Raw genomic sequence first — 14,741 nt, forward strand, 5'->3', positions numbered from 1 at the left:
ATGGAAACTGCCACTGCAGATGACTTCTGCAAATGCTGGCTGTCTTCGTGTTGTGATGACCCGCATGAGCCATTTTGCAGAACAAGTATGTAGATCAGGAAAATCAGAATTCCTTATGTGCATGTTCTGGGGAAGTGACTCAGTTTTGAACCCAGAGGGTCACCAGGACAGCCGGGCAACAAGCATTTACAGAATGAGAAGGCAGCAGTGGCCTTATGTGTTTTTCCCAGAAAAACTTTTTTTTTTTTTTTTACGCACCAAACTTGCGTTCAGGAATAATTTTATCAGCGTTTCAAACGCTTGTAAACACTGCTAACCGCATTTATAAGCGTTTTGCATTTAGAAGCATTTTTTAACTGTTCCATGTCCAGATGCTGCCCAGAGCCTTTTTTCATCATAAGAAATGCATGCAAAGTGTTTTCCATGTATTCCAATGTATACAAATGGACCCGGTACACCAGTGCAGTCAGTACCAGGTTTTGCATGAAGGAAAAAATGGTAGAACGTGCCGCATTCTGCTCATGATGGGATCCATAGTGAATACAACCAGAAAAGACAGGTCATCTCCACACATACTGCTCTTTCTCTCAAAATGTCTGTAAATAGTTAATTTTTTACTGTTTTTCAGTGCATTCTGGGCATTTGGGAAGGTCTCATGAGGTTATCTTTAAAAAAAAAAAAAAAAAAATCTTCCAAATGCAGTATGGAAACGTGGCTAAACAGCCGTTTTTAACCTACGTTTTCCAGCAGTTCGTTTCCATCGTTCAGAAGAGTTTTCCAAACGTTCCGTGTACATGAGCCCTTAGGCCTTCTTCACATGAGTGTAGTGTAGCCTACACCTGTACAAGGGCCATATTTGCCCGCACAGGTGGATGCACAAGTGTTCTATGCATCCCAGTGCAGGCAGTCCCATTCATGTCAATTGAGAGACAATGGCTGCAGACGCTGCTGCTTCCAATTTGACATCCATGGGCACCCATGTAAACTTCATGTCTTTAGGACCCGATGAAGGGCCCCTGAAACATGGTTGCTGTTCTATCTGATATTGCTATGTTTTTTGGACTCTTTTTATCTTTTGTTTTTGTGCTCCTGGTGAATTCCATATGCTTTGGGTCACTTGCGTTTTGTTACCCATTGGAAAGGATCCCTTGTTCTATGTGAGCAATCTTGCTGGAGCCAGTATGTGTAAGGAATAAATACCGAAGTCCCAGCACCACTTGGATAAGTCTCTTTAGGTCTCTGCCAGGCAAGTAACTGCCTTAGAGCAAGCATGTAGCCAGTGAAGTTTATAAAGTCTAACATCATGCACCTTGTTCCAGGTCAGCAACTTGCTTAGTAGTGAAGCCTGGATCATGATTGTATCTCTAGATCAGCCTTTCTCAAGCTTTTCAATGCAGAGGAACCCTTGACATAACTTTCTGGTCTCAGGGAACCCCTGCTGAAAATGACTATATCTACAATTCATGATACATTAGTGTGATGGTCAGAAGAAAGAATGCTCCTTACGGTTACCCCCCTTACAGATTGCTAAAATGTTCAATGGTGTCATTGGGAACTTTCCTGAGAGGCAAAAGTTGCTCAAGGAACCCCTAGTAACCTCTGGAGGAACCCTAGGGTCCCACGGAACCCTGGTTGAGAAACCCTGCTCTAGATCTTGACAAATGTAGCTAATGGCAGCCCCATGTTTCTATCTCCGAAACTTCCATTATTCCCAGCGCTGGTAATTGGCCATGGCTTACTCCCCCTTTTTTTTCTTTTTTTTTTTTTCTTTTTTAATAAAATAAGTGGAGAGTCTGTTTAATCCCCTATGCTTTACTATAAACAAATTTTTTTTCTTTTCATTTCCAGTGGCTCCTGATATACGAGAGAGGACTCTGGTTGCAGTGAAGCCAGATGGAGTACAACGGAGACTGGTTGGTGAGATTGTCAAGCGTTTTGAACAGCGTGGATTCAAACTCGTGGGCATGAAAATGTTGCAGGTATAATTTTTATTTATTTATTTTTTTTTGTTGCTGTGCAGTGTGGTCACAAAGCATTTAAAGCGGAGCTCCACCCAAAAGGGAAGTTCCGATTTATCAACTGCTCCCCATTAAGGATGGCATCTTTTGGGGGTCGGGGGGGGGGGGCGTGGACCCGAATTTGACAGGTACCCGCTCCCACTTACGGTCCGATCGCCTAGGTCAGTGGTGGGCAACCTTTTTTTCTTCAACTGAGCCAAATCTCTCCAAAACCACGATTGAAATTTATTTTGAGAGCCACATTTTTAAAACTGAAAATACATAGGATGGTACACTGTTTTTAGTTTCAATAAGTTTTTATAGTAATTCATCCCCCATATAGTAATTCATCCCCCATAGTAATTCATCCCCCCTATAGTAATTCATCCCTCATATAGTAGTAGTAAGTAAGTAGCAAGTAGTAAGCCAAGTCCCCCCCTGTGTCAATTCACTTACCTTTGCTCCGCGCGTTCCTCTCGCCGTGTTCCCCGCGCCGTTCCGGTCTTCAGGGCGGACTGTGAGAGGAGCCTAGCTCCCCTCATGTTCGTCACGCTGCCCCGCCTACACACATCCTGACAGCCAATCACTAACTATCAGGATGTGAGTGGCAGCGAGACTGGCCAATCATTGCTGGGCTAGCTGCAGAGTCCTCGGCCGCCCGAAAGGAGGGAGGGGAGCGGGCGCCCGGCACACAGAAGAGCCGCATTAAAATGCGTAAAGAGCCGCATGTGGCTCGCGAGCCGCGGCTTGCCGACCACTGGCCTAGGTGACCGTAAGTGTAAGGTGTCCTGCCTGTAGTCTTTTGGGACACGTGACAGGTCCCAGAATACTACAGGACCATTCATGAAGCGTAGTGCTACTCGCGCATGCGCAGTGGGTATCCGGCTTTGAAGCCGCAACTGTCACAACCGGGTGCCCACACTGAAGATGCCGGCGCCTGGAACAGAGGACGGCTGTTTAAACAGGCTGCGGGACACACACCGAGGGACAGGTAAGTGGCTGTTTTTTTAAAAGTCAGCAGCTACAGTTTTTGTAGCTACTGACTTTTATTTTTTGACAGGGTGAGTGGAACTCCGCTTTAAGCTCCATACACATGGTCCAAATATCAGGCGGTATCAGTCAGCCCAATAAAAACTGGCAGACATTCGGCCTTTGTGTACAGAAGCCAGTCTGTGCACCCTGCTATTGCATCGCATTACAAATCACAATAACGACTTGTTGTGATGCATGGTTTCACAAAAAGTAGGCCATGCCCTTCTTTTTTTTTTTTTTTTTTTTTTTTTTGTCCCTTTCTAGCTAGCATTCTACCAAATGAATGAGTTGGCCTAACACAGCACACGTTAATGCAGGAAAGAATGTTCATCAGTGCACATGTTACCGCAGAGCAACAGTGTGAGCATAGGCTTTGTAATGTCTATAATGCTGAGAAAAGCAAAGATGAGAGATGTAGTTCTCCCTTTAACACCAATATTTATTATTCTAATTTATCATTTTGTACATTTTTTTTTTTTTTTCCTTTAATTTTTAAACCTGAGCCTGGCAATTGTATCTGCTGACTTACTTGCATGCACACCTTTTATTGCATTGCCTTTTCATCCACCTGAACTGCAGTGCAATAAGCTGCCATAATATTGTTGGAGTTGACCAGGTCTTGTTGAACAACCCTTCAGATGTACGCTTTCTCTGTCTAGGCCTCAGAAGGAATTCTATCAGAACATTACCACGACCTAAGAAGAAAACCTTTCTATCAATCTCTTTTACGGTACATGGGCTCTGGACCTGTAGTAGCCATGGTAAGTATTCCTTTTACTTATAACCTGACTTTTATGGTTTAGGTTCAAGTCTTTTGTTTTCTGTACATATATCAAATCACAGGTGCATGTTGGGAGTTAAAACTTTAATCCGGTGTGTGAACTGCTGGAAGAGAAACAGTTGAAAGACCCAAGTGTTCCATCGAGTCATTTTTAAATTGTTAATGAGGTCTAAGTGAAGTTCTGTATAGTGGAATTAGAACCTCCCTCTTCCTACTGGTGATCCCTCTACTGATAACTAAAGATCGCTATAGGTGGTATAAGGACCTCTTTCCCTCCTCCTGTTGGTGATCCATCTAGTGCTAACTAAAGATCTATATATTGGGACCTTCTTAACCCTGCTAATGTTTTGGATGCGGTCACTTACCGACCACAGCTGTTGTGATCTACCAGTGAGCCTAATTAATGTGAGAATACGTGCACGTAGAAGTAAGACATTGGCACATAAATGCAGTTTGCCAACTTCCTAAAATTCTGTTTTATTGAGGAACTAACAGTAACATTTATAGGTCTCATGATGCAGGCAAAGCATATACATTGATTGGGTGATCCACTACACTGGTGATCCCTTTAGTGATGGCTAAAGATCTATATATGGGGAAATCAGGACCTCCCTAATGGCGATCCCTCGAATGATAAATAAAGGTCTATACAGTGCCTTGAAAAAGTATTCATATCCCTGGAAATTTTCCACATTTTGTCATGTTACAACAAAAACCATTAATCTATTTTATTGGTTTTATGTGATAGACCAACACAAAGTGGCACATAATTGTGAAGTGGAAGGAAAATGATAAATGTTTTTCAAAATTAAGAGTCCACCTGTGTGTAGTTTTTAATCTCCGTATAAATACAGCTGTTCTTTGAAGCCCTCAGAGGTTAGAGAACATTAATGAACAAACAGCATTATGGAGGCCAAGGAACACACCAAGACAGGTCAGGGATACAATTGTGGAGAAGTTGAAAGCAAGGATAGGTTTAAAAAGGGGGGGAAAAAAATCCCAAGCTTTGAACATCTCACAGAGCACTGTTCATTCCATCATCCGAAAATGGAAAGAGTATGGTACAACTGCAAACCTACCAAGACATGGCCGTCCACCTAAACTGACAGGCCGGGCAAGGAGAGCATTAATTAGAGAAGCAGCCAAGAGGCCCATGGTAACTCTGGAAGAGCTGCAGAGATCCACAGCTCAGGTGGGAGAATCTGTCCACAGGACAACTATTACCGTGTTTCCCTGAAAACAAGACACTGTCTTATATTTTTTTTGGCTCCAAAAAAAAACACATTAGGTCTTATTTTCAGCGTAGGTCTTATTTTTTAAATGTCCAGGTGTGGACAGGGGGTGCAGAGGTGAGCTACAGGCAGTTGTGGATGAGGGTTACTATGGAGAGAGCTGGTTGATGACAGTTGTGAGCTGCAGTTATGTGTTGCAGGGGTGTCTTGACAGGTGAGGTTTCAGACAGGGTGCAGATATGAGCCACAGACAGGGTGAAGAGGGGTGCAGAGCTGAGCTGTGGCCAGGGGGTGCAGAGCTGAGCTGTGGCTGGAGGGTGCAAAGGTGGGTTGCAACTCAGCTCACCTCTGCACCCCACCAGTCGCAGCTCACCTATGCACCCTGTCTGCAACTCACCTGACTCAATTTACCTTCTGCAACACCTGACTGCAGCTCACCTTTGCACATCCCCCCCCCCCCCCCTCCACCTCCACTGCCCTCATATGGTTAGCTAGCTTTGCAAAACACAGCTGTCAGCAGCCGGCCCCTCTCTATAGTAACTCCCGTTTCGGGTCCTATCTTCCCACACAGTGCACCAAGCGCACTTACTCACCGCTCCACCTCTTCCCCACTGGCCGGTGATCACCCCTGGGGCATCAGCTTCCATGCATTGGGTTGCAGGAGGAGATGCCCCACCCCTAAACACACTTCATACTGCACCCGCAGATATCTGTTCCTTCCCTGTCCCACAGTGAGGTAGGGAGGTTCTGTGGGAGCGGATGGGGAGTACAGAGGTAGGGAGGTTCTGTGGGAGCGGATGGTGCTGTCACTTCAGCCGCGCTTCTGTGTTTATAAGAGACAGTAGATATGGGTGTGCGCAGGGCCAGTGGCGGAATGGTGTTCCGCCATGTTCCAGCTGAAAAAAAGCCCAGATCACAACTAGGTCCTATTTTCGGGGTAGGTCTTATACTTTAGCAATTCCCAAAAATAGCACTAGGTCTTATTTTTGGGGTAGGTCTTATTTTAGGGGAAACAGGGTAGTCGTGCACTCCACAAATCTGGCCTTTATGGAAGAGTGGTAAGACGAGAGCCATTGTTGAAAGAGCCATAAGTCGTCCCATTTGCAGTTTAGTGAGAAGCCATGTGGGGGATGCAGCAAATGTGGAAGAAGGGGCTCTGGTTAGATGAGAGCAAAATTAAACTTTGGCCTAAAAGCAAAACTCTGTGTGGTGGAAAACGAACACTGCACATCACCCTGAACAAACAATCCCCACTGTGAAACATGGTGGTGGCAGCATCATGTTGTGGGGATTCTGTTCTTCAGCAGGGACAGTGAAGCTGCTTACAGCTGATGGGAAGATGGATGGAGCCAAATACAGGGCCTATGTGGAAGAAACCCTGTTAGTTTGCAAAAGACCTGAGACTGGGGTGGAGGTTCACCTTCCAGCAGGACAACGACCCAGCCAGAGTTACAATGGAATGGTTTAGATCAAAGCATATTCATGTGTTAGAATGGCCCAGTCAAAGTCAAGATCTAAATCCAATTGAGAATCTGTGGCAAGACTTGAAAATTGCTTTTCAGACACTTTCCATCCAATCTGACAGAGCTGGAGCTATTCTGCAAAGAAGAATGGGCAGAAATGTCCCTCTCTAGATGTGCAAAGCTGGTAGAGACATCCCCAAAAAAGACTTGCAGCGAAAGGTCAATCTACAAAGTATTGACTCCGGGGGGCTGAATACAAATGCACGTCACACTTGTAAAAAATTTTTACAAATAAATATCTGAAAACAATTTATCATTTTCCTTCCACTTCACAATTATGTGCCACTTTGTGTTGGTCTGTCACATCAAATCCCAATAAAATACATTGACGTGTTTTGGTTGTAACATGACAAAATGTGGAAAATTTCAAGGGGTATGAATGCTTTTTCAAGGCACTGTATGTGGGGAATCAGGACCTCCTTCCTCCTATTGGTGACACCTCTAGTGATAACTAAAGATGTATTTATGGAGAATTGGTACCTTCTTCCTCCTGCTGGTGAATCCCTTTAACAATAACGAAAGATTGCTATAGGTGGAAATTCGAACCTCCTTCCTTCTACTGGTGTTCCCTTTTAGTGATTAAAGTTCTATATATGCGGAATCGGGGGCCTCCTTCCTCCTGCTAGTGATCCCTCTAATGATAATTTAACCTCCTTAGCGGTTTTCCCGAGTGTAGCTCGGGGTAAAATTTGAGTACCAAGAGCGGTAACCCCGAGCTACACTCGGGCTTACCATGTGGCGTTGCTCAGGGGGTCCCTGCAGCACTTACCTTGTCCTTCGCTCCCGCGATGTGTCCCCTGCAGCGTCCCCAGCCATCTCCTCCGGCCGATGCCGGCTTCCGTGTTCCGGTCCCTGTGACGTCGGGACGTACGGGCGCCAAAACCGGCGTGAAATTTGAAATTTTTAAAAAAATTCATTTTTGCTGTCATTGCTGTTTCAATGCATTTCACATATATTCTGTCCCTACTGCTTTGTCCTGCGCCCTGCCTGCATTTTGACTGTTCTTTCTGCCTGGAAACTTAGAAAAGTCCATGGCGTCCAAAAAGCGTCCCTTTACGTCAAAAGCGGTTTTAGAACAGCGATAGTAAATCAGAACCACTTGCAGAATTGAGTGATAATTATTTGTGGGGAAATTCGTCATCAGACACTGAAAATGATTTTGCGACTTTGCTCAGTGTTGTGCGAATTTTGCCTCTGTATTTCAAATTTCAGTGTTTTTGGTTTGATTTATATTATTGAATTAAATGTATTATATTAGATTATATTATTTTTTATGATTATTTATTAAATTATAATTTGATTTCGTGTTTCAAGTTTTATCATATCCGGAATGTTTACTAGACTCTTGTTCGGACAGATTTCAGTGAGTTATTCCTAAAAATTTACAGCCTACAATAAAAAACCTACATATTTCCATGCAAAAAAGGTACCGCTTTCAGCACAAAAAATCGGAAAGAATCATACCGCCGAGAAGGTTAAGATCTATTTAGAGGAATTGGGACCTTCTTAAATTATCAGAGGGATCACTAGCAGGAGGAAGGAGGTCCCGATTCCTCTAAATCGATCTTGAATTTTCATTAGAGGGATCACTAGCAAGATGATCTATTTAGAGGAATCGGGACATTCTTCATCCTGCTGGTGATCCCTCTAATGATTTTAAGAAGGTCCCGATTCCTCTAAATATTAAATTATCATTAGAGGGATCACCAGCAGGATGAAGATCTAGAGTAATCGGGACCTTCTTCATCCTGCTGGTGATCCCTCTAATGATAGTTCAAGATCCATATACAGGAATAAGGCCTCCTCCTTCCTGCCGGTGACCCCTTTAGTGATAACTAAATATCTATATAGAGGATTCAGGTCCTCTTTCCTTCTGCTTTGACTCTTCACAGAAATTAGGTGGGAATGGGCAACTGAAAACAATAATGGATGTGGTAATCTAGGCCTAATATTTTCACTACAGGTCTGGGAAGGGTGCAATGTTGTGCAGACTTCCCGCTTCATGGTGGGTGAGACAGATGCTTCACTAGCTAAGCCAGGCACTGTGCGTGGAGACTTCAGCATCCATATCAGCAGGTGAGGACCACGTTATCTCTGGAATATGTAGCACTGGTAATACTTGGCTTGTTGATTCTAGAGTGGTTCCCATTGTTGAATTTCTTTTGAATTGCTTTTATTGTGATTTTTTTACAATGGTTTAGTTATAGAGCCTCATACATATCAATGCAACATATATGCACAGTTAAGGAGGTAACCTCCAACAGGGTCCTGAGATTGAAATGGCTGAAGTTCCAAGGCCCCAGTGGGGTTTCTGCAGCCTTGGAAGTGTAGTGGTTGGTGGGGAAGAGTGCTTGGGGTGAGAACCTTTTTGTAAGCTTTAGAAATAGTAAAAGGGAGATCAAAAAAGGAAGAGAGGGGGAGCCACTGTTTAACTTCTAGACCAGGTTAACCCTTTGAGGACCAAGGAACGTATTTGTCCCACGTTTTTAATTGCTTGTATCATCTGATTAAGAACTTAACTTTTTTTTGTTTTTTTTGTTTGAGTCAACGTATTAGTTCTTATCAACAAACAACAAATGGATCTAGCTTTTTGCCAATTATTTCATGAAATGGCTTAGTTACAGCAACTGAAGTGTACGAACTTTAAAAACAAAAAAATTGATTCTTTTGGCGTTCCAAAATCTTACGGTCCTCAAAGGGTTAAGGTAAATATGTGCTGTGCTTGCCAATCCACAGCAAAGAAACAGGTTTGCTTTAATCTTCAGCATACTCATCCTTTTCTTCATTTCAGAAACCAAAGGAAATGGTTGTTTCACCTATAGAGCAGCATCTAAATCACTCCATGCTGAGCCAGGAGGGGAGCCTAAGGCTGGCCATACATTATACAATTTTTTTTTTTTTTTCTTGAATTTTACTTTAGATTTACCAAAAACCATAGAATATGAGTTCAAAGCTAAACAACACTTTCAGTTGTATCCAAGTAGGCAGACCCTTGCACTGTATAGTTGAAGGTAAATCTAAAGGAAATTGGAGAGAAATTGTATAGTGTATGGCCAGCCTAAGGAAGGTTATAGCACATGTGTATGGTGAGGTCTGTATTAAAATGAACCTGTTGCTTTGCCCTGCCGTCTGCCCCATAAATATTATGCCTTCCAGACGCCCAGCATTTGTAGATGTTCTGACAAGTTTTTATTGTGCTTTTTAAATGCCTTTTTATAATGTCTAATTGGATCTTGGATGCATTAAATTCTATTTCTCAAAACTTGGCTAAACTAACTGTATCTAAAGGCAGATAATCGCTCAGAGTGAATGACACCACTGAAAAGTCATGACATTCATGTATATGCATTTTTTTTGGTTTTTTTTTTTTAGAAATATTTTCTCTAAACCCATATAAACTCAGGTTTGTCAGTGCCAGTGTGGATGAGGCCTAATAATTTAGGATCAATTTTATTTTAATCATATCTTTTAGTGGTGGAATTCCACCCAGCCGACAAATGTTTACACAGTGCAGTGGGATACAGGTCAATTCAAAATGAAAGCAGAGCTAGGCAAAGGGTGTTTGAGCTTGGCTGGTGGAAATGTCAGTCATCTGTATGGAGTGGGACAACTACAAAATATAATCTCCATTCTGTTTTCCTCCCGCCCTCTGCCAACTGCCATTCAGTTCCAGGGCTTAACTTAAAGGGATACTAAACCTAAAAAGTTTTTCTTACTTTCATGCATTGCTTGTAAAAAAAAAAAAAAAAAAAAACCTATTTAGTTTCCCTGTGCTTCCCCCTTCCCTATGTGAAGGGGAAGAGAAGGAAGAAGAGATCAGCGTTCAGCACAGCTGCATCTCTTCTAAACCTTTTCCACATAGGGACTCGAACAGCAGCAGGAGCCATTGGCAGGGCTAAGTTTTGCTGTGTGTCTATGGAGTACGGCACCATAGAGAGAGACAGTTCGAGAGTAAGCATGCAGCATGTGTCCCCATAGCAAATGGCTTGCTATGGGGACACAAAAAGAGGAGTCTGGATCACCAGCTGGGGACTTGAAGAGGAGGATTGGGGCTGCTCTGCGCAATACCACAGCGTGAGGAAAGGACTGCCGATAACCGGCAGTTGTCAGAGGAGGGATCGGCACCGATCATCGGGGCACTGATGACCTGTGCCAATCAATGCCACCCACCTGTGCCAATCAGTGCTGCTTATCAGTGCAGCCTCATCAGCGCACATCAGTGAAGCAGAAAAATTACCTGTTTGCAAAATTTTATAATAAAAAAAGAAAAAAAATTATTTTTTTTTTCAAACTTTTTTCGTTTATAGCACAAGAAATAAAACACCCAGCGGCTATTAAATACCACCAAAAAAGCTTTGTGTGAAAAAAATAAAATTTCATATGGATGCAGTGTTGCATGACTGCGCAATTGTCATTCAAAGTACAACAGCGCTGAAAGATGAAGATTGGCCTGGGCAGGAAGGGGAGGTATAGGTGCCCAGTAGGCAAGTGGTTAGTCCTTCTCAGAAAAACACTCTGCTTTACCTGCTTCTGCATTCAGCTGCTGGTAGCCAAAGGAAATGATCTCCTAGGTTCTTCAAGTATGCAGGAGAATGTGACCTTGCTCCTCTTCCTTCCATGTGATCACATTGGTGCACGGTGATTGGCCCCACTACAAGGGTAGTTTCTTTATCCCTGGAGCTCGGCTTTCACCCTTTTACTGCCACTGCCATACATCTGTGATGGGGCATTTTACACATACTCCTGGCAATCCCTGACTGCCAGCTGTCAGATTGACGTGATCTGCAGCTTTGTAGCTATCCGGTCACTTCCACTCCTCCGTGTGTGGCTTGTAGCATTGCGTTCCATTATCTTCATTGGAGGGCAGGTGAGATCGGTGGTCTTCTGGTGAGAGCAATAATTCTAGGCCCATTATTTACAGTTGACTCTAAACTGCTGACCAGTAGGGGCCTTTAAAGCCTCACGTTTTGAAAAATGTAGGGTTCTAAAGTTTGTTGGCGTTTCATAGATGTAGGTAATTTTAAGGCTTGACATGTTTATCTACTTGGCAGAACCTTGCCTCCAATTTTCCTAAATAATTGGGTAATGCATTTCTGCGACCTAAAATTAACTTCAGGTTTGTGGGGTGTGTTTGTGTTTTTTTTGTTTTGTTTTTTTTACGTTTGTGCTAATATGTGCCAAAAGTTGGACCTACACTTTTATTCTGTAGGGCACATATGTCAAACACAAGGCCTGTGGGCTGAATCCAGCCTACCAGGCTTAGTCATGTGGCTGTTCTACCCAATTTGTGGCAGAACTCCATTCCTCCAGCTCTCATCCTCTGCTGCTGCTCCCTGCTGTCAATTGTAAACACAGAAGCCTACTTTGTTTACAAGGGACAGCTTTGCTTTTTAGAGGCTTCTGGATGTAACAGATCCCTCATGGCGGGGACAGCTTTCCAGAATCTGAGAGTGAGAACCGTCTCCCTGCCAGGCAGCGCTTCCTACACAGAGGGGTATAACCTGAGCCAAATACACAGGTAGTAGTGAGAGTTAGGAGAGAGTAGAGATGCAAGGAAGCTTTGGAGGGGGGGGGGGGGGGTTTGGTGTTGCACAGTGCGCATGGCTTACCCCTGAACGCCGCACTCTATACATGGCTTACCCCTGAACACCTCACTCCTATACATGGTGCACCCCTGAACACCGCACTCAATACACGGCGCACTACCCCCCCCCCCCAAACGCTGCACTCTATACATGGTGCACCCTTGAATGCCACACTCTTGAATAACCCCCTCCAAGCGCCACACTCTACATATGGCGCTCACCCCCCCCCCCCTGAACGCCGCACTCTACACATGGCGCGCACCCCCCCCCCCGAACGCCGCACTCTACACATGGCGCGCCCCCCCCCGAACACCGCACTCTACACATAATGCACTCCTGAATAATAAGAGTAGATACATAGTCTTGCAGATACATCTGGCCCTTTTGAGGGGAACCATACTGCTAATGCTTCCGTTGCTGAGGTTGAGTTTGACAACTCTGCTCGAGGGTGTCTGCTTTCAGGAAACGTATCTCTTTACGCAAAATGGATTAAAGCAAAATTATAAGAGACAAAATACAGATGTTGCCTATTCAAAGTAGATTGAATAAATCCCGTGTCACATCAGAAGAGATAATCAATAACAATATACAATCTGGGCTTGTAGAACAGCAGTCCCAGAGACTGGAGGCATCATGGCATAAGAAGACTACTACGGCATTGGAGATAAAATGGAAACCTGTACAGATAGAGGAATCTACTCACCTATGGAGGTGGGAAGAGTGGCCACTTAACAATGAGCTTACCTGGCTTTATGTGGTCCAGAGTATCATTGAGTTACAGCAACACTTAAAAAATGAATGGTGTATATAGAGAAGAAGAGTGGAAAATATATAGGAACTCATTGCCTCCTTGAATTCTTCAAAACAGTGGTATGGGCCAGGACCAGAGTGCTCAGTCATGGAAGAATCTACATTTACATTGCGAAGTCTGAAGAGTATCTGCGATATGAGAAAGCGGTCCATGAGATCTTAGAAGTCTCTGATTTTGTCATTTTTCCCTGGAGACCAGCTGCTCTAGATGGCAGAGGGAGTCTGGGTACTGAGTCCATATTTCACTGGGCTTGTGAGACAATTTGTTCCAGTTTCTGGATATGATGGTACTGGCCGCTGTAAGAAGTGGTAGAGTAAACTTTTTGTTGTATTTGTAGGAGTCAGGCAATGTGGACAATACAACAGAAGTGGGGGTATTAGGAATCCTATCCCCCACTTTACAAATAATTTTTTTAAATGTAAAAAAAAAAAAGTTTGGCAGCGCAAGGGTTAAAGCATGGATTGCCTAGCTTTTTTGAGAAAACCTATACAAGAAATATGCAGCCTGCGATTGATGAAACATTCAGTGCATGTTAGTTGCCTGACCTTCATTTTGAATCGGAGACAGGAATAGAGGACAGTTTCTCCAGGCTGTAGAGCTAGGCCTTAGTGGAGGACATGTTTGCTGTGACGATATTTTTAAAGGAACCTCTTTATATCCCTTTCAGGAACATCATCCACGCCAGCGATTCTGTAGAAGTAGCCGAGCGGGAAATTACCCTGTGGTTTCACAGTTCGGAACTGATGGAGTGGGAGACGTCCGATCACAATGACTTGTATCAAGTTTAATGCTGCTATGTTGTCTCCTAGGTGCACATGGACTTTTGCACTCCTAAGGAGCCTCTAAACCGTTGCTGACTAACCAATGTGCCTCTCAGAAGGCGTGATGCCAAAGGGACATCCTTTCCGTCCATGCCATAGTTTTGTAAAGTTGGCAGCTCACCAGCTATCTTTGTTACTGTTCAATAAATATTCCATTTTTTTTCTTCTGATGTTATACAAAAATAGCTGTGTGTCCGTGTCCTGTTTATAGTGACTCTAAAGTGTATTCTGAATGTGGGTGTTTTATTTTTTTCCATTGCTTTTCTTCCATGGGAATGTTGTGTGATCTTGCCCTTGCTCTGCCTGTGAAGTGTCTGTTTATCAACCCTCTACTTTACAGCACTTCATCACACAGCTAAAGGGTGGGGAGATTCTGAATCGCTGGTTAGAAAGTGAGGATAATGGGTCCTGTCTGAAAGAACTAGAACAAACCCCCTCTGGCTTATCTAGCAAAGCAGAGAGGATGTATCAAATCTGTTATGTCGCTATAATGAAGTGGTGGGCATTTGTTGTCATTTCCTAAACGCTGGCTATTGCACTTTGCTGCTATAATGCCCAGCTGAACTTTCAGTATGAATTGGCTAAATAATCTTCATGTGCACCAAAGCAAAAGGTATACAAAGTCTTACAGTTCATCTTCTGTAGAAAGTAGCCACATATTGATTAGAAAAGCTTGTTTTCTGCCAGCATGCTGCATTGTGGGACCCTTGCTCGCTTTGGAATTAGTAGTGTGATCAGGGGTGGACTGACAACTCATGGGGCCCCTGTGTTCTCACCAACACCTGAAAAAGCCAATGAAAGGTACCAGAGGCATCTAATGGGCCCTCGGATGGTCAGGCTGCCCCTGAGTGTGGTGCTCCTGAAAAGTTGGAGCTAGAGCCCTGCAATCAGAAGGCTACGTGAACTCAGCAGAGTTGGTGTCAACATTAAGCTGGCCATAAACCGAACTGTATTTGGAT

At 43.7% G+C, this 14,741-nt stretch overlaps 1 protein-coding gene across 1 annotated transcript in view; it reads left to right on the plus strand.

Annotated features, from left to right (window-relative positions):
• Window positions 1-13,967, plus strand: part of LOC149438322 (nucleoside diphosphate kinase A-like) — a 29,940-nt gene extending 15,973 nt beyond the window's left edge. The window contains exons 2-5 of the mRNA XM_089659992.1: window positions 1,849-1,979; window positions 3,689-3,790; window positions 8,529-8,641; window positions 13,629-13,967. Of these exons, the coding sequence (XP_089516118.1) occupies window positions 1,849-1,979; window positions 3,689-3,790; window positions 8,529-8,641; window positions 13,629-13,749 (467 nt within the window). The 3' untranslated portion in view covers window positions 13,750-13,967. The remainder of the gene's footprint in view (window positions 1-1,848; window positions 1,980-3,688; window positions 3,791-8,528; window positions 8,642-13,628) is intronic.
• The last annotated feature ends 774 nt before the right edge of the window (window positions 13,968-14,741 follow it).

The sequence above is a fragment of the Staurois parvus genome, unplaced genomic scaffold, assembly GCF_062004578.1.
Source record: "Staurois parvus isolate SC_StPar_1 unplaced genomic scaffold, SC_StPar_1.0 ptg001193l, whole genome shotgun sequence".
Lineage (NCBI taxonomy): Eukaryota > Metazoa > Chordata > Amphibia > Anura > Ranidae > Staurois > Staurois parvus.